This window comes from Salmo salar, chromosome 21, assembly GCF_965601325.2.
Source record: "Salmo salar chromosome 21, fSalSal1, whole genome shotgun sequence".
NCBI lineage: Eukaryota > Metazoa > Chordata > Actinopteri > Salmoniformes > Salmonidae > Salmo > Salmo salar.
This window is the reverse complement of record NC_138311.1, coordinates 42,913,324-42,935,000: the sequence shown is the minus strand read 5'-3', so window position 1 is coordinate 42,935,000 and position 21,677 is coordinate 42,913,324. Positions and strand designations below refer to the sequence as shown.

Here is a 21,677-nt window from a genome sequence, read left to right as displayed (position 1 = left end):
ATCTCCATACAGACTGAAGTGGCCTGTGCCCCCATAACAGGTACCACTACAACTGCAGGACAACAGGACAATGTTTAGATATCCCTAATAAGACCCATGGTCCAGCTACTGTAACCATCTCGCTCACCAGTGTTTGGTTGTGACTTGTGATCAGTGTTTTTGAGCAGGTGACATGTGGTAGTAATACTGTGTACCGTGACGCAGTGGATTTGCGTTTCTTGTAAATATTTTTTTTTTTGTATGTGGAATACACAGTGCATTCAGAAAGTATTCAGACCCCTTCACTTTTTCCACATTTTGTTACGTTACAGCCTTACTCTAAAAATGATTACAATATTTTTTTCCTAATCAATCTACACACCACGCCCCATAATGACAAACTGAAAACAGGTTTTTAGACATTTTTGCACATGGATTAAAAATAAAAAACAGAAAAACCTTAGTTACATAAGTATTCAGACCCTTTGCCATGAGACTCGACATTGAGCTCAGGTGCATCCTGTTTCCATTGATCATCCGTGAACAAGCTCCCTCACGACGCCAGGACAGCGGAGTCAATCACCACCTTCCGGAGACACCTGAAACCCCACCTCTTTAAGGAATACCTAGGATAGGATAAAGTAATCCTTCTAACCCCCCCCCCCCCCCCCCCCTTAAAAGATTTAGATGCACTATTGTAAAGTGGTTGTTCCACTGGATATCATAAGGTGAATGCACCATTTTGTAAGTCGCTCTGGATAAGAGCGTCTGCTAAATGACTTAAATGTAAATGTAAATGTAATGTTTCTACAACTTGATTGGAGTCCACCTGTGGTAAATTCAATTGATTGGACATGATTTGGAAAGGCACACACCTGTCTATATAAGGTCCCACAGTTGACAGTGCACATCAGAGCAAAACCCAAGCCATGAGGTCAAAGGAGTTATCCGTAGAGCTCAGAGATAGGATTGTGTCGAGGCACAGATCTGGGGAAGGTTACCAAAAAAATGTACACAGCATTGAAGGTCCCCAAGAGCACAATGGCCTCCATCATTCTTAAATAGAAGAAGTTTGGAACCACCAAGACTCTTCCTAGAGCTGGCCGCCCGGCCAAACTGAGCAATCGGGGGAGAAGGGCCTTGGTCAGGGAGGTGACCAAGAACCCGATGGTCACTATGACAGAGCTCCAGAGTTCCTCTGTGGAGATGGGAGAACCTTCCAGAAGGACAACCATCTCTGCAGCACTCCACCAATCAAGCTTTTATGGTAGAGTGGCCAGACGGAAGCCACTCCTCAGTAAAAGGCACATGACATCCCACTTGGAGTTTGCCAAAAAGGCACCTTAAGGACTCTCAGACCATGAGAAACAAGATTCTCTGGTCTGATGAAACCTAGATTGAACTTTGGCCTGAATGCCAAGCGTTACGTCTGGAGGAAACCTGGCCCCATCCCTACGGTGAAACATGGTGGTGGCAGCATCAAGCTGTGGGGATGTTTTTCAGTGGCAGGGACTGGGAGACTAGTCAGGATCGAGGGAAAGATGAATGGATCAAAGTACAGAGAGATCCTTGATGAAAACCTGCTCCAGAGTGCTCAGGACCACAGACTGAGGTGAAGGTTCACCTTCCAACAGGACAACAACCCTAAGCACACAGCCAAGACAATGCAAAAGTGGCTTCGGGACAAGTCTCTGAATGTCCTTGAGTGGTCCAGCCAGAGCCCGGACTTGAACCCGATCTAACATCTCTGGAGAGACCCTGACCTGTTCACCGGACGTGCTACCTGTCCCAGACCTGCTGTCCCAGACCTGCTGGAACCCTGACCTGTTCACCGGACGTGCTACCTGTCCCAGACCTGCTGTTTTCAACTCTCTAGAGACAGCAGGAGCGGTAGAGATACTCTCAAAGATCGGCTATGAAAAAGCCAACTGACACTTACTCTTGAGTTTCTGACTTGTTGCACCCTCGACAACTACTATGATTATTATTATTTGACCATGCTGATCATTTATGAAAATTTGAACATCTTGGCCATGTGCTGTTATAATCTCCACCCGGCACAGCCAGAAGAGGACTGGCCACCCCTCATAGCCTGGTTCCTCTCTAGGTTTCTTCCTAGGTTTTGGCCTTTCTAGGGAGTTTTTCCTAGCCACCGTGCTTCTACACTTGCATTGCTTGCTGTTTGGGGTTTTAGGCTGGGTTTCCGTACAGCACTTTGAGATATCAGCTGATGTAAGAAGGGCTATATAAATACATTTGATTTGATTTGATTTGAGAGACCTTAAAATAGCTGTGCATTGACGCTCCCCATCTAACCTGACAGAGCTTGAGAGGATCTGCAGAGAAGAACGGGAGAAACTCCCCAAATACAAGTGTGTCAAGCTTGTAGCGTCATACCCAAGAAGACTCAAGGCTGTAATCGCTGCCAAAGGTGCTTCAACAAAGTACAGAATAAAGGGTCTGAATAATTATGTGAATGTAATATTTCTGTTTTTAATTTTGTATAAATTTGCAAAATTGTATAAAAACCCGTTTTTGCTTCGTCATGATGGGGTATTGCTGAGGAAAACAAAATATTTAATTGATTTTAGAATAAGGCTTTCACGTAACAAAATGTCGAAAAATTTCAAGAGATCTGAGTACTTTCAGCCAAGTAAAGGCCCCCCTGCCAAACCCTCCCCTAACCCGGACGACACTGGACCAATTGTGCACCGTCCTATGGGACTCCTGGCCACGGTCGGTTGTGGCACAACGCATCTAGCACTGCGATGCAGTGTCTTAGAGTGCTGCACCACCCGGGAGGCCTCCCTATTCTGTTTTGTCTTTCCTGAATTCCTCTTTTCTCCCGCATCTCTGTCTTCTAGGAATGAATGGGAAGAGCATCCTGACAGCCATGGGTCGACCCATGCCGGAGCCTTCCACTATGATGGCCTCATGTTCAGGTGCCGTATCCACCTCTCCCTGCTCCTCCCATTCCTCTTCACAGCGCTCTGGAATGGGGGCCCACACGCCTGGGGGGTCCTACCGCTCACCTGCCTGCACCCAGGTCAAACCCTCCACATGCAGCAGTAGTAACACCCTCAATCCCACCCCAGCCAAGTCCCCAGCCTCCCCTCTCCTCTCCCCAGGTAAACACCTTGTTCAGGTGCTGTAGGAACTTATACTGTTTTTCTGGAAAAGTTGTGACGCAAGCTGTATTAGACCGTCGTATTAGACCGCCGTACTAGACTACCGTATTAGACTACCGTATTAGACTATGGATTCCAATGATATCAATGTTACTGCACTGTTCATGCCTGGGACATTACTAATGCCACAGCAAATAACTCCCTCTCTACAAATTCTACTGGTTTTCACTCACAGCAAGGCATTTTAGCAGTTTGATAAAGTGTGGCTATAATGTCTGAGCTGTGGCCATTGGTGTCTGTTAGTTCAATACTTTGTAAAGCAAGCTAATTTTTTAATTTTTATTTCATTTAACCTTTATTTAACTAGGCAAGTCAGTTAAGAACTAATTCTTATTTACAATGATGGCCTGATATCAATATCACAATATACATATCACCATATCAACATCACCATATCAATATCACCATACCAACATAACCATATCAATATCAACATCACCATATAAATATCACCATATCAACATCACCATATCAATATCACCATATCAATATCAACATCATCATATCAATATCACCATATCAATATCGCCACATCCATATCAATATCACAATATACATATCACTATATCAATATCACAATATTAATATCAATATCACCATACCAATATCACAATATTAATATCACCATATTAATTTGACCATATCAATATCACCACATCAATATCAAAACATTAACATCCCCATACCAATATCCCCATATCAATATCACCATATTAACATCACCATAGCATAATCACCATATCAACATCACCATATCAACATCACCATATCAACATCACCATATCAACATCACCATAGCAACATCACCATATCAACATCACCATATCAACATCACCATATCAACATCACCATAACAACATCACCATATTAACATCACCATATCAACATCACCATATCAACATCACCGTATCAACATCACCATATTAATATCAATATCACAATATTAATATCACCATATCAACATCACCATATCAACATCACCATATTAATATCAATATCACAATATTAATATCACCATATCAACATCACCATATCAACATCACCATATTAATATCACCATAGCATAATCACCATATCAACATCACCATATCAACATCACCATATCAACATCACCATAGCATAATCACCATATCAATATCACCGTATCAATGTCACCATATTAATATCAATATCACAATATTAATATCACCATATCAACATCACCATATCAACATCACCATATCAATATCACCATATCAACATCACCATAGCATAATCACCATATCAATATCACCATATTAATATCAATATCACAATATTAATATCACCATATCAACATCACCACATCAACGTCACCATATCAACATCGCCATATTAATGTCACCATATCAACATCAGCCGGTCAACATTACCATATCAATATCGCCACCATGTCAACATCACCATAACAATATCATCATAACAATATCACCATATCAACATCACCATATAAATATCACCATATCAATATCACCATATCAATATCACCACATCAATATCAATGTCACCATATCAATATCACCATATCAATATCAACATAATAATATAAACCTATTAATATCAATATCATCATATCAATATCACCATATAAATATCACCACACCCATATCAATATCACAATATTAATATCACCATATCAATATTACCATATTAATATCACCATATCAACATCACCATATCAATATCACCACATCAATATCATTATCACAATATCAACATCACCATATCAATATCAACATATTAATATCAACCTATTAATATCAATATCATCATATCAATATCACCATATAAATATCACCACATCCATATCAATATCACAATATTAATATCACCATATCAATATCACAATAATAATATCAATATCACCATATAAATATCACCACATCCATATCAATATCACAATAATAATATCAATATCACCATATCAATATCACAATATTAATATCACCATATCAATATTACCATATTAATATCACCATATCAATATCACCACATCAATATCAATATCACAATATACATATCACTATATCAATATCACAATATTAATATCAATATCACCATCCCAATATCACAATATTAATATCACCATATTAATTTGACCATATCAATATCACCACATCAATATCAAAACATTAACATCCCCATACCAATATCCCCATATCAATATCACCATATTAACATCACCATAGCATAATCACCATATCAACATCACCATATCAACATCACCATATCAACATCACCATATCAACATCACCATAGCATAATCACCATATCAACATCACCATATCAACATCACCATATTAACATCACCATATCAACATCACCATATCAACATCACCGTATCAACATCACCATATTAATATCAATATCACAATATTAATATCACCATATCAACATCACCATATCAACATCACCATATTAACATCACCATAGCATAATCACCATATCAACATCACCATATCAACATCACCATATCAACATCACCATAGCATAATCACCATATCAATATCACCGTATCAATGTCACCATATTAATATCAATATCACAATATTAATATCACCATATCAACATCACCATATCAACATCACCATATCAATATCACCATATCAACATCACCATAGCATAATCACCATATCAATATCACCATATTAATATCAATATCACAATATTAATATCACCATATCAACATCACCATATCAACATCACCATATTAACATCACCATAGCATAATCACCATATCAACATCACCATATCAACATCACCATATCAACATCACCATAGCATAATCACCATATCAATATCACCGTATCAATGTCACCATATTAATATCAATATCACAATATTAATATCACCATATCAACATCACCATATCAACATCACCATATCAATATCACCATATCAACATCACCATAGCATAATCACCATATCAATATCACCATATTAATATCAATATCACAATATTAATATCACCATATCAACATCACCACATCAACGTCACCATATCAACATCGCCATATTAATGTCACCATATCAACATCAGCCGGTCAACATTACCATATCAATATCGCCACCATGTCAACATCACCATAACAATATCACCATAACAATATCACCATATCAACATCACCATATAAATATCACCATATCAATATCACCATATCAATATCACCACATCAATATCAATGTCACCATATCAATATCACCATATCAATATCAACATAATAATATAAACCTATTAATATCAATATCATCATATCAATATCACCATATAAATATCACCACACCCATATCAATATCACAATATTAATATCACCATATCAATATTACCATATTAATATCACCATATCAACATCACCATATCAATATCACCACATCAATATCAATATCACCATATTAACATCACCATATCAATATCACCACATCAATATCAATATCACAATATTAACATCCCCATATCAATATCACCATATTAATATCAATATCACAATATTAATATCACCATATCAACATCACCATATCAATATCACCATACCAACATCACCATATCAATATCAACATCACTATATCAATATCACCATATCAACATCACCATATCAATATCACCATATCAATATCGCCACATCCATATCAATATCACAATATAAATATCACTATATCAATATCACAATATTAATATCAATATCACCATATCAATATCACAATATTAATATCACCATATTAATATGACCATATAAACATCACCATATTATCATCACCATATCAACATCACCATATCAATATCACCGTATCAATATCAATATCACAATATTAATATCACCATATCAACATCACCATATCAGCATCACCATATCAATATCAATATCACCATATCAACATCACCATATCAACATCACCATATTAACATCACCATATCAACATCACCATATCAATATCACCGTATCAACATCACCATATTAATATCAATATCACAATATTAATATCACCATATTAATATCACCATATCAACATCACCATATCAATATCACCATATCAATATCACCATATTAATATCACCATATCAACATCACCATATCAATATCACCATATCAACATCACCATATCAACGTCACCATATCAACATCGCCATATTAATGTCACCATATCAACATCACCATATCAATATCACCACCATGTCAACATCACCATAACAATATCACCATATCAACATCACCATATCAATATCACCACATCAATATCAATATCACCATATCAATATCACCATATCAATATCAACATAATAATATAAACCTATTAATATCAATATCATCATATCAATATCACCATATAAATATCACCACACCCATATCAATATCACAATATTAATATCACCATATCAATATTACCATATTAATATCACCATATCAACATCACCATATCAATATCACCACATCAATATTAATATCACCATATTAACATAACCATATCAATATCACCATATCATTATCACAATATCAACATCACCATATCAATATCAACATATTAATATCAACCTATTAATATCAATATCATCATATCAATATCACCATATAAATATCACCACATCCATATCAATATCACAATATTAATATCACCATATCAATATCACAATAATAATATCAATATCACCATATAAATATCACCACATCCATATCAATATCACAATAATAATATCAATATCACCATATCAATATCACAATATTAATATCACCATATCAATATTACCATATTAATATCACCATATTAATATCACCATATCAATATCACAATAATAATATCAATATCACCATATAAATATCACCACATCCATATCAATATCACAATAATAATATCAATATCACCATATCAATATCACAATATTAATATCACCATATCAATATTACCATATTAATATCACCATATCAATATCACCACATCAATATCAATATCACAATATACATATCACTATATCAATATCACAATATTAATATCAATATCACCATCCCAATATCACAATATTAATATCACCATATTAATTTGACCATATCAATATCACCACATCAATATCAAAACATTAACATCCCCATACCAATATCCCCATATCAATATCACCATATTAACATCACCATAGCATAATCACCATATCAACATCACCATATCAACATCACCATATCAACATCACCATATCAACATCACCATATCAACATCACCATAGCATAATCACCATATCAACATCACCATATCAACATCACCATATCAACATCACCATATCAACATCACCATAGCATAATCACCATATCAACATCACCATATCAACATCACCATATTAACATCACCATATCAACATCACCATATCAACATCACCGTATCAACATCACCATATTAATATCAATATCACAATATTAATATCACCATATCAACATCACCATATCAACATCACCATATTAACATCACCATAGCATAATCACCATATCAACATCACCATATCAACATCACCATATCAACATCACCATAGCATAATCACCATATCAATATCACCGTATCAATGTCACCATATTAATATCAATATCACAATATTAATATCACCATATCAACATCACCATATCAACATCACCATATCAATATCACCATATCAACATCACCATAGCATAATCACCATATCAATATCACCATATTAATATCAATATCACAATATTAATATCACCATATCAACATCACCATATCAACATCACCATATTAACATCACCATAGCATAATCACCATATCAACATCACCATATCAACATCACCATATCAACATCACCATAGCATAATCACCATATCAATATCACCGTATCAATGTCACCATATTAATATCAATATCACAATATTAATATCACCATATCAACATCACCATATCAACATCCCCATATCAATATCACCATATCAACATCACCATAGCATAATCACCATATCAATATCACCATATTAATATCAATATCACAATATTAATATCACCATATCAACATCACCACATCAACGTCACCATATCAACATCGCCATATTAATGTCACCATATCAACATCAGCCGGTCAACATTACCATATCAATATCGCCACCATGTCAACATCACCATAACAATATCACCATAACAATATCACCATATCAAACATCACCATATAAATATCACCATATCAATATCACCATATCAATATCAACATAATAATATAAACCTATTAATATCAATATCATCATATCAATATCACCATATAAATATCACCACACCCATATCAATATCACAATATTAATATCACCATATCAATATTACCATATTAATATCACCATATCAACATCACCATATCAATATCACCACATCAATATCAATATCACCATATTAACATCACCATATCAATATCACCACATCAATATCAATATCACAATATTAACATCCCCATATCAATATCACCATATTAATATCAATATCACAATATTAATATCACCATATCAACATCACCATATCAATATCACCATACCAACATCACCATATCAATATCAACATCACTATATCAATATCACCATATCAACATCACCATATCAATATCACCATATCAATATCGCCACATCCATATCAATATCACAATATAAATATCACTATATCAATATCACAATATTAATATCAATATCACCATATCAATATCACAATATTAATATCACCATATTAATATGACCATATAAACATCACCATATTATCATCACCATATCAACATCACCATATCAATATCACCGTATCAATATCAATATCACAATATTAATATCACCATATCAACATCACCATATCAGCATCACCATATCAATATCAATATCACCATATCAACATCACCATATCAACATCACCATATTAACATCACCATATCAACATCACCATATCAATATCACCGTATCAACATCACCATATTAATATCAATATCACAATATTAATATCACCATATTAATATCACCATATCAACATCACCATATCAATATCACCATATCAATATCACCATATTAATATCACCATATCAACATCACCATATCAATATCACCATATCAACATCACCATATCAACGTCACCATATCAACATCGCCATATTAATGTCACCATATCAACATCACCATATCAATATCACCACCATGTCAACATCACCATAACAATATCACCATATCAACATCACCATATCAATATCACCACATCAATATCAATATCACCATATCAATATCACCATATCAATATCAACATAATAATATAAACCTATTAATATCAATATCATCATATCAATATCACCATATAAATATCACCACACCCATATCAATATCACAATATTAATATCACCATATCAATATTACCATATTAATATCACCATATCAACATCACCATATCAATATCACCACATCAATATTAATATCACCATATTAACATAACCATATCAATATCACCATATCATTATCACAATATCAACATCACCATATCAATATCAACATATTAATATCAACCTATTAATATCAATATCATCATATCAATATAACCATATAAATATCACCACATCCATATCAATATCACAATATTAATATCACCATATCAATATCACAATAATAATATCAATATCACCATATAAATATCACCACATCCATATCAATATCACAATAATAATATCAATATCACCATATCAATATCACAATATTAATATCACCATATCAATATTACCATATTAATATCACCATATCAATATCACCACATCAATATCAATATCACAATATTAACATCACCATATCAATATCACCATATCAACATCACCATATCAACATCACCATATCAGTATCACCACATCAATATCACCATATCAAAATCACCTTATCAGTATCACCATATCAATATCACAATATTAATATCAATATCACAATATTAATATCACCATATCAACATCACCAGTTCAACATCACCATATTAATATCACCATTTCAATATCACCATATTAATATCAATATCACAATATTAATATCACCATATTAATATCACCATATCAACATCACCATATCAATATCACCATATTAATATCACCATATCAACATCACCATATCAATATCACCATGTCAATATCGCCACATCCATATCAATATCACAATATAAATATCACTATATCAATATCACAATATTAATATCAATATCACCATATCAATATCACAATATTAATATCACCATATTAATATGACCATATCAACATCACCATATTATCATCACCATATCAACATCACCATATCAATATCACCGTATCAATATCAATATCACAATATTAATATCACCATATCAACATCACCATATCAACATCACCATATCAACATCACCATATCAACATCACCATATTAACATCACCATATCAACATCACCATATCAATATCACCATATCAATATCACCATATTAATATCAATATCACAATATTAATATCACCATATCAACATCACCATATCAACATCACCATATTAACATCACCATATCAACATCACCATATCAATATCACCGTATCAACATCACCATATTAAAATCAATATCACAATATTAATATCACCATATCAATATCACCATATCAATATCACCATATCAATATCAACATAATAATATAAACCTATTAATATCAATATCATCATATCAATATCACCATATAAATATCACGACACCCATATCAATATCACAATATTAATATCACCATATCAATATGACCATATTAATATCACCATATCAACATCACCATATCAATATCACCACATCAATATCAATATCACCATATTAACATAACCATATCAATATCACCATATCATTATCACAATATCAACATCACCATATCAATATCACCATATCAATATCAACATATTAATATCAACCTATTAATATCAATATCATCATATCAATATCACCATATAAATATCACCACATCCATATCAATATCACAATATTAATATCACCATATCAATATCACAATAATAATATCAATATCACCATATCAATATCACAATATTAATATCACCATATCAATATTACCATATTAATATCACCATATCAATATCACCACATCAATATCAATATCACAATATTAACATCACCATATCAATATCACCATATCAACATCACCATATCAACATCACCATATCAGTATCACCACATCAATATCACCATATCAAAATCACCTTATCAGTATCACCATATCAATATCACAATATTAATATCAATATCACAATATTAATATCACCATATCAACATCACCAGTTCAACATCACCATATCAATATCACCATTTCAATATCCCCATATTAATATCAATATCACAATATTAATATCACCATATCAATATCACCAAATCAAAGTCACCATATCAACATCACCATATCAATGTCACCATATCAACATCAGCCGGTCAACATCACCATATCAATATCACCATATCAACATCACCATATCAATATCACCACATCAATATCAATATCACCATATTAATATAACCATATCAATATCACCATATCAATATCACCATATCAATATCAACATATTAATATCAACATATTAATATCAATATCACCATATTAATATAACCATATCAATATCACCATATCAATATCACCATATCAATATCACCATATCAATATCACCATATTAATATCAACATATTAATATCAATATCATCATATCAATATCACCATATCAATATCACAATATCAATATCACCACATCCATATCAATATCACAATATAAATATCACCATATCAATATCACAATATTAATATCAATATCACCATATCAATATCACAATATTAATATCACCATATCAATATTACCATATTAATATCACCATATCAGTATCACCACATCAATATCACAATATTAACATCACCATATCAATATCACCATATCAACATCACCATATCAATATCACCACATCAATATCACCATATCAAAATCACCTTATCAATATCACCATATCAATATCACAATATTCATATCAATATCACAATATTAATATCACCATATCAACATCACCAGGTCAACATCACCATATCAATATCACCATATCAACACTGCCATATCAATATCACCATATCAACATCACCAGGTCAACATCACCATATCAATATCACCATATCAATATCACCACATCAATATCAATATCACAATATTAACATCCCCATATTAATATCCCCACATCAGTATCACCTTATCAATAACACCATATCAATAGCACCATATTAATATCACCATGTCAATATCAATATCCCATTCTAATATCACCATATGAATATCACTATACCAATATAACCATATAAATATCAATATCACCATATCAATATCACCAATGCCATATCACATCACATCACAATTTGCCATGTTGCTTAGTAATGCTTGTGGTCATTGCTGTATGACATCACCGTCTCTCATGAATACGCATGTTCCATTCCTCTACCACAGAGAGAATCAGAGGGGAGAAGAGGAGGAGCCCGTCCCCATTACCTTCCCCCCAGGTTGTGTTTCTGAAGGACATTGTGTGTTACCTGTCCCTACTGGAGAGGGGCACACCAGAGGACAAGCTGGAGTGTGAGTTACAGCGTCTAATTACTAATGTGTAAACAACCAAGGTATTTGAGAGAGGTCAGTCATGTAGAGTAGTAAAAAGGTGTCACCTAAACTTCTCAGAAAGACATCCTCCCACAATCTGAGTGGATAAGTCAATTAATTAATTCAGGTAGGAAGTAATGTTTTCAGCTCAGTCACCAAATACAGGCGGGCTTTCACCCACGTGCACACGTACACACACACACACACACACACACACACACACACACACACACACACACACACACACACACACACACACCACACACACACACACACACACACACACACACACACACACATACACACACACCAGTGCCGTTTCAGATGAGGGAGGACAATTTAAATTTTTTATGAGCATGGCCTTATTTCTATTACAGTATATTGGATGACTGTCATTCGTATTACATTCACCCAGTTCAATGTAACAGTGATAGGTTTAGGCTACTACAAGATACTCTAATTTTCCCTATACCCATCATGAGGTTGCTACAACCTAGCCTTTGAATGAAAGTTTACAACGTAGGTGCGCACAAGTCGAGAGACAAATTTGATATGACAGACAGTGACACATGGACAGATAGTGACATTCAATACCACCTTGCACACTCTTGCCTGCATCTAGCTGATCTAGGGTGTAATCATTAGTCCAACAGTTGCAAACGAGAGTTTCTATTGGACAAATTCAGGTACGTTAATCCCCGTTTTGTTTAAGAAACGTTCTTCAACAGAATCGGCAGAATGAATACATCCTCGATCACGCATAAACACAGTTCACAGTTTCATAGCAGCCACGTTGTATTCCTTCTCGCATCTATGTTATGCGCTCTCCTCCTTTCACCTCTTCCCTTCGCTTGTGGACTTCACAACACATCAGCTGTATGTGACCAGGCAAAAAAAAACTTTCCAAGCCAAGCCACTACACACAGCCTACATCGTTGTCACCATATTAGCTAAAGTAACGTAATGGTCAGCATAGCAAATAGAACTAACGCATTTGTAAACCCGGCTATATACAGTAACGTTACAGTGTACAGTCAGTAAGCAGTTACACCGGAGGGCCCCGGTGGCAATACATTTGTAAAACCAAAAGCTTACCTTGACTTGGAAGAGTTCCAGTGTTGTGTGGGATAGTCATAGCCAGCTACCTAACATAGCATCCCCCTGTTTGAGCAGGGTGTTTCAGTAGGCTAAACTAGCTTGCTGCATTTGCTAGCTAAGTGAAACTGAAAGTACAAAAAAATGACAATCTCTATGTCTCTCTTGCTTCTCCTTCATTTAGGAAGAAATTAATTGGTTTAGCTATTTTCTTTCTCTCTCTTTGAGTCAACTACTCACCACGTTATGCACTGCAGTGCTAGCTAGCTGTAGTTTATGCTTTCAGTACTAGATTCATTCTCTGATCATTTGATTGGGTGGACAACATGTCAGTTCATGCTGCAAGAGCTCTGATAGATTGGAGGATGTCCTCCGGAAGTTGTGCTAATTACTGTGTAAGTCTATGGAAGGGGGTGAGAACCATGAGCCTCCTAGGTTTTGTATTGAAGTCAATGAACTCAGAGGAGGACGGAAGCTAGTTGTCCTCCGGCTACACCATGGTGCTACCTTACAGAGTGCTGTTGAGACTACTGCAGACCTTCTTTGCAAAATAGTGTTTTAATCAATTATTTGCTGACGTGATTATATTTAGTATAGTTTTATCTAAAAATGATTGAAAACTTTTAAAATGTTTTTAACATTTAATTTTTATGAAATTCACTGAGGAGGATGGTCCTCCCCATGCTCCTCTGAGGAGTTTCCACTGACGCACACACACACACACACACACACACACACACACACACACACACACACACACACACACACACACACACACACACACACACACACACACACACACACACACACACACACACACAGGTTGTGAGCAGTGAGTCAGAAGTATGGCTCCCCTTGGGATTAACTCAGCCTCAGTACCTGTCCTCGTTAGCCCATGGACATCCTAAACCCTGGTGTGTCCAATAGACTTCTTTAGCGTTGGGAGCTACATCCGCACACTCTGACACAGCTAATCTCTGCTAACTGCTTCCGACATCCCAATAAAACAGGAGTACGTGTCCCGCTCTATTACATCCCCTGCTCCAACATAGGAGTGGTGTTGCGTCACGCGCTAATACTTCCCCTGCTCCAACACAGGAGTGGTGTTGTGTCACGCTCTAATACTTCCCCTGCTCCAACACAGGAGTGGTGTTGTGCCACGCTCAAATACTTCCCCTGCTCCAACACAGGAGTGGTGCTGAGTGACACTCTAATACTTCCCCTGCTCTACAGAGGGGTGGTCTGACTGGGAATTCAAGTGGTGCTGACAGACAGGGACTTCAAGACATTACAGCTGAATCATGGGGTCCCTTTTTTCTCGTTCCCCTCCAGTCATGTTCCGGCTGTACGACACAGATGGCAACGGAGTACTGGACAGCTCGGTTAGTGGCCCTCTCTTCTCTTCTCCTCTCTTCTCTTCTTTTCCCTACTCTTCTCTCCTTTCATCTGTTCTGTTCTCTCTTCTGCTTTACCGTTTTAATCTACTCTTTTCTTTCCTTTCTTCTGTTCTCTCTTCTTCTCTTCTGTACTTTCTTCTGTTCTGTTCTCTCCCCGCTCCTCCCGTCTCCTTTCCTCCCTTCTCCTCCCCTCCCCTCTCCTCTCCTCTCCTTTCCTCTTCTCTCCTTTCTTCTGTTCTGGTCTCTCCTTTCCTTTCCTCTTCTCTCCTCTTCTTTCTTCTGTTCTGGTCTCTCCTTTCCTCTTCTCTTCTCATCTCTTCTCTCCTTTCTTCTGTTCTGGTCTCTCCTTTCCTTTCCTCTTCTCTCCTCTTCTTTCTTCTGTTCTGGTCTCTCCTTTCCTCTTCTCTTCTCATCTCTTCTCTCCTTTCTTCTGTTCTGGTCTCTGCTTTCCTCATCTCCTCTCCTCACAGCTCCTCTCTTCTCCTCTCATACAGTGCTTAGCTCAGTGCAATTAGAACAACCCTGTTACAATACATCCTTATTTCCTCTGAACTGCACTGCTTCATTCTTAGATCCTTCAACAGTATACCGAGTCGATATGCAGGGGTATGAGGTAATTGAAGTAGATATGTATATACACTACCAGTACAAAGTTTTAGAACACCTTCTCATTCCAGGGTTTTTCTTTATTTTGACTATTTTCTACATTGTAGAATAATAGTGACGACATCAACACTATGAAATAACACATATGGAATCATGTAGTAACTGAAAAAGTGTTAAATATTTTATATTTGAGATTCTTAGGATGATATCAGAGGATACTGTCATCATAGGGTGATGTGGATGATATCAGAGGACACTGTCATCATAGAATGATGTGGATGATATCAGAGGATACTGTCATCATAGAATGATGTGGATGATATCAGACGATACTGTCATCATAGAATGATGTCGATGTGGATGATATCAGAGGATACTGTCATCATAGAATGATGTCGATGTGGATGATATCAGAGGATACTGTCATCATAGAATGATGTCGATGTGGATGATATCAGAGGATACTGTGGTCTGACTGACTTAATTTGTTTTCAAGGACACTCCCTATGATTTTCTTGGGCATGCCAAAATGTGGAGGATTTTTTGGTTTTCTAAACGGAGAACATATGTGATCGTCTCTGTCAGTCTCTTGGTAGTAATGTTGTGTCCCCTCTCTGTCTGTGGATGTGTGGATGCGTTCATTTGTTATCAAGAAGACAGCCACAGTGATGTTGTTGTTGTGGTATAATGTTTATCTCGCCTGCTGGGTGTAGGAACTGGACCGCATCATCAATCAGATGGTCCACGTAGCAGAGTACCTGGAATGGGACTCTGCAGAGCTGCGACCGGTAAGGATGCACACAGCCTTGTGTGGCTTGTTTCCCCTGTTCCCAACGTATTGTGGCGACCTGAAAAGGCTAGCTTAACTACAGTGACAAGGAAATGTTGGATCATTACAGTATTATAATTTGACAAGACTTTACTGGACTCATCCTCTGTCCTCCCCCTCTCCCTGTGTTCTAGATCCTGAAGGAGATGATGGAAGAGATAGACTATGACCGGGACGGAACAGTCACTCTGGAGGAGTGGATCAGAGGAGGCCTCACCACCATCCCTCTGCTGGTGCTGCTGGGCATGGAGACGGTGAGGGAGGGTGCATGTGTGTGTGTGTGTGTGTGTGTGATATTATTTGATAACGGATGCCGTATAGCGGACGCTTTTATCCAAAGTGCATACATGAGTGCATACATTTTAGTAAGTGTATATGATCCCTGTGGGAAGAGAGATAAATTATGTGTCTGTGTGCGTTTGGAGTGTCAGTTCCACAAAATCAATTCAGAAAGATTGATATCTCTCTCTCTCTCTTTCTCTCTCTCTCTCTCTCTCTCTCTCTCTCTCTCTCTCTCTCTCTCTCTCTCTCTTTCTCTCTGTAGAATGTTCAGGAAGATGGTCAGCATGTGTGGAAACTGAAGCACTTCAACAAGCCAGCCTACTGTAACTACTGCCACACCATGCTGCTGGGAGTTCGCAAGCAGGGCCTCTGCTGCTCCAGTGAGTGTGTGTGTGTGGCCCTTAGTTCCACTGTCTCTCTCTGTCTCATTATAGAGATACTTCAACATTTTGGCAGAGTCATTTGAACTCGTGGGTACCATTTTTACGTCTCTACGTCCAGTATGAAGGAAGTTAGGTCAGGTAGTTTCACGAGCCAATGCTAACTTGCATTAGCGCAATGACTGGAAGTCTATGGTATCTGCAGATACCAGGGTGCGAATTATGGGAGGGTGCGAATTATATTCAACTCCCCTGAATGAGACATTAGCTCCCCTAAATGCAACAGAAGTCAAACTTTGAGGGGTTCTCTAAATAATACTAACTTAATTATTCACCTATTTGTTTAAAATGCAGTGGTAAATATGTTTTACAATGGTAAATATGAAAATAAATGCTTGAAAAGGAACACCCCAACCTCTCTTTCATGGTTTAAACCATTTATTTATATGTGATTGCACAAATCGTCTCCTTGTTCACTGTGCTGTCCACTCAGTAGTGCTAAATTTGGCCACAGCTGAGCTCCTTTAAATACATTTACATTGTACTAGTTCATTTTCACCATTTGTTTGCCATGAACCCTTGATAAAAATAGCCTTTACTTATTCCAATGCATTAGATTTATCTGTATGTTTATCTGATCTATCACTGTTTGCTTTTGTCAGTCAGCTGTTTAGAGCGATTGATTATTTTCTAGCAGTATTTGTTTTCTTTCCTGGATCAGCTGATGATGGTCCACAATATCACTAGACAATCTAATCCATCCTAAATGAATGACAGTAGGCCTATAGCTAACTCTTTTGGTTAGAAGCATTCGATAGGCCTACATTATTTTGGATTTGTGTGCCCATGAGAACTGTTTTCACAGTGAAACATAATGAAATGTTCATGCCTCTTGGTCCTAGGCTTTGGGATAGTAAAAAGGCCAGTGCCAGAGGACCTGAGGGACCTACTGTGTACATAACTAAAAAGCATGTCTGAAATGTATTGGGGTGCACAATTGTGGATTGATTTAAAAACCAATAGAAGAATCTTAAAATGTATTCTAAAGCTCACAGGCAGCTAGTGCAGAGACCTTAAAACCGGTGTAATGTGTGCTCTCCGTCTGGTCTTGGCCAGTACCCACGCTGCGGCATTCTGTATGTTTTGCAGTTGACCAATGGCTTTCTTGCGTAGACCAGACAGGCGAGCATAACAGTAGTCAAGCCTGCTTGTAATAAAAGCATGGATGAGTCTCTCTGTATCAGCTTGAGAGAAAAACGGCCTTACCTTGGCAATGTTTCTCAGGTGGTAAAAAGCTATTTTAGTAACATTCCTATTATGTGATTTGAAATTTAGCTCAGAATCAAAAATAACACCTAGTTATTTAACCTGGTGTTTTATCTTTATTGCCCGTGAATTAAAATGTGCTTGCTAGATTCTCTCTCTGTGCTTTGGCTCCAACAATAAGTACCTCGGTCTTGTCTTGATTTAGCTGGAAGAAGTTGTGAGCCATCCATGTATTTAAATCACTAATACAGTCTAATAATTTATCAGTGGAGCTATAATCCTCTGGTGACGCAGAAATGTAAAGTTGTGTATTGTCTGCATAGCAGTGAAAATCATTGCTGTGCCTTCTGATAACGCTGCCAAGGGGTAACATATATAAACTGAACAGTACCGGACCCAAAATCGAACCTTGTGGAACGTCACATGTGATGTGTATTTTCTCTGAGTTATTTCACCAAGGGTGAAAAAAAATCTCTCAACTGGTTAAATAGGTCCTAAACCAATTTAGAACTGGACCGGAGAGGCCAACCCGCCTCTCCAGTCTGTCCAGAAGGACATCATGGTCGACAGTGTCGAACGCAGCACTTAAATCTAAGGCTGTCTCTGGGCACGAAAACCAAATTGGATTTTTTACAGTTGTCCCTTAAAAAAACTATTTCTCCATAATTTTGCTTCAGAATGGAAGTTTGGACATTGGTTGATAGTTGCTAAGAGCTGAAGAATCTAGATTACCTTTCTTCAGAAGGGGTTTCCCCATAGCAGTTTTTAGTGCAGTGGAGTGCAGGGTGTGATTAACAATAGCTTGCACTTCTTCAGATATGCAATTAAAAACTGTTTTGAAGAATGTGGTGGGGATAGGATCGAGAAAGCAGGGAGAAGGCTTAAGTTGTGATATCACTTTCCTGAGCATGTCTGTGTCAACCAGGGAGAATTCATCCGCAGTGCCTTTGCGTGGTGGGCTAGGGCACATATCATCAAACTTCTCATCATGCTTGACTGATACATTGTAGCCTAGTCTAGTAAATTGACTGTATGTGTTAGGGTGACCATCTCGTTTTTCCAGGTATAGTTTCAGACCTATTGCAGGTGTCTTGAATTTTTAAAATGAAGAAAAAAAATCTTTGTCAGCAAGACGCATTAATCAATGACAATCTCCTAATGCCATTTGACATCCTTTTTGGTGTTTTGTAAACAGATGTCCATTCATCATACTGCTCAAGTGTACATCCACTGCACTATTTTGATTATTTTGGAGTCGATGAACATGTCACGTCCTGACCATAGAAAGCTGTTATTTTCTATGGTAGAGTAGGTCAAGGCATGACAGGGGGGTTATCTAGTTTAGTTTTTCTATGTTGTTATGTTCTAGTTTTGTATTTCTATGTTGGGTTTTGTCTGGGATGATCTCTAGTTAGAGGCAGCTGGTCATCGTTGTCTCTAATTGGAGATCATACTTAAGTAGGTGTTTTTCCCACCTGGGTTTGTGGGAGATTGTTTTTGAGTTAGTGTATCTTTCACAGCAGGGGTCACGGGTTGTTGTTTTTTTGTTCCTTAGTTTATGTGTATGTATTGCATAGTTTCACAGTTCAATAAAATATGTGGAACGATAATCACGCTGCATTTTGGTCATATTGTGGTGGGATCTTGTTTTTGTACAGCTCAGTAGCCTGCAGAACGTAACGTTCGTTTTCCATTGTTTATTATTTTGATTTAGTGTTCTGAGTTAAAGTAAATACTGAACATGAGCACTTACCACGCTGCACCTTGGTCTCCTCCTTTTGACGATCGTCACAGAAGATCCCACCACAATATGACCAAAATGCAGCGTGATTATTGTTCCACATATTTTATTGAACTGTGAAACTATGCAATAAACTAAAGAACAACAAACCGTGACACAGAGGTGAAACATAAACTAACTCAAAAACAATCTCCCACAAACCCAGGTGGGAAAAACACCTACTTAAGTATGATCTCCAATTAGAGACAACGATGACCAGCTGCCTCTAATTGGCTTCTTCCTTTCTGA

General features: G+C 36.5%; 1 protein-coding gene across 4 annotated transcripts in view; it reads left to right on the top strand.

Annotated features, from left to right (window-relative positions):
- Nucleotides 1-21,677, top strand: part of LOC106582334 (diacylglycerol kinase beta-like) — a 191,201-nt gene that overhangs the window by 43,373 nt on the left and 126,151 nt on the right. For all 4 annotated transcript variants that reach the window (XM_045704808.2, XM_045704806.2, XM_014165320.3 and 1 more), the window contains 7 exons: nt 1-40; nt 2,844-3,107; nt 13,647-13,772; nt 16,221-16,270; nt 17,605-17,679; nt 17,855-17,974; nt 18,265-18,382. The exon at nt 1-40 is cut by the window's left edge and continues 35 nt beyond it. In XM_045704808.2, the coding sequence (XP_045560764.1) occupies nt 1-40; nt 2,844-3,107; nt 13,647-13,772; nt 16,221-16,270; nt 17,605-17,679; nt 17,855-17,974; nt 18,265-18,382 (793 nt within the window). The remainder of the gene's footprint in view (nt 41-2,843; nt 3,108-13,646; nt 13,773-16,220; nt 16,271-17,604; nt 17,680-17,854; nt 17,975-18,264; nt 18,383-21,677) is intronic.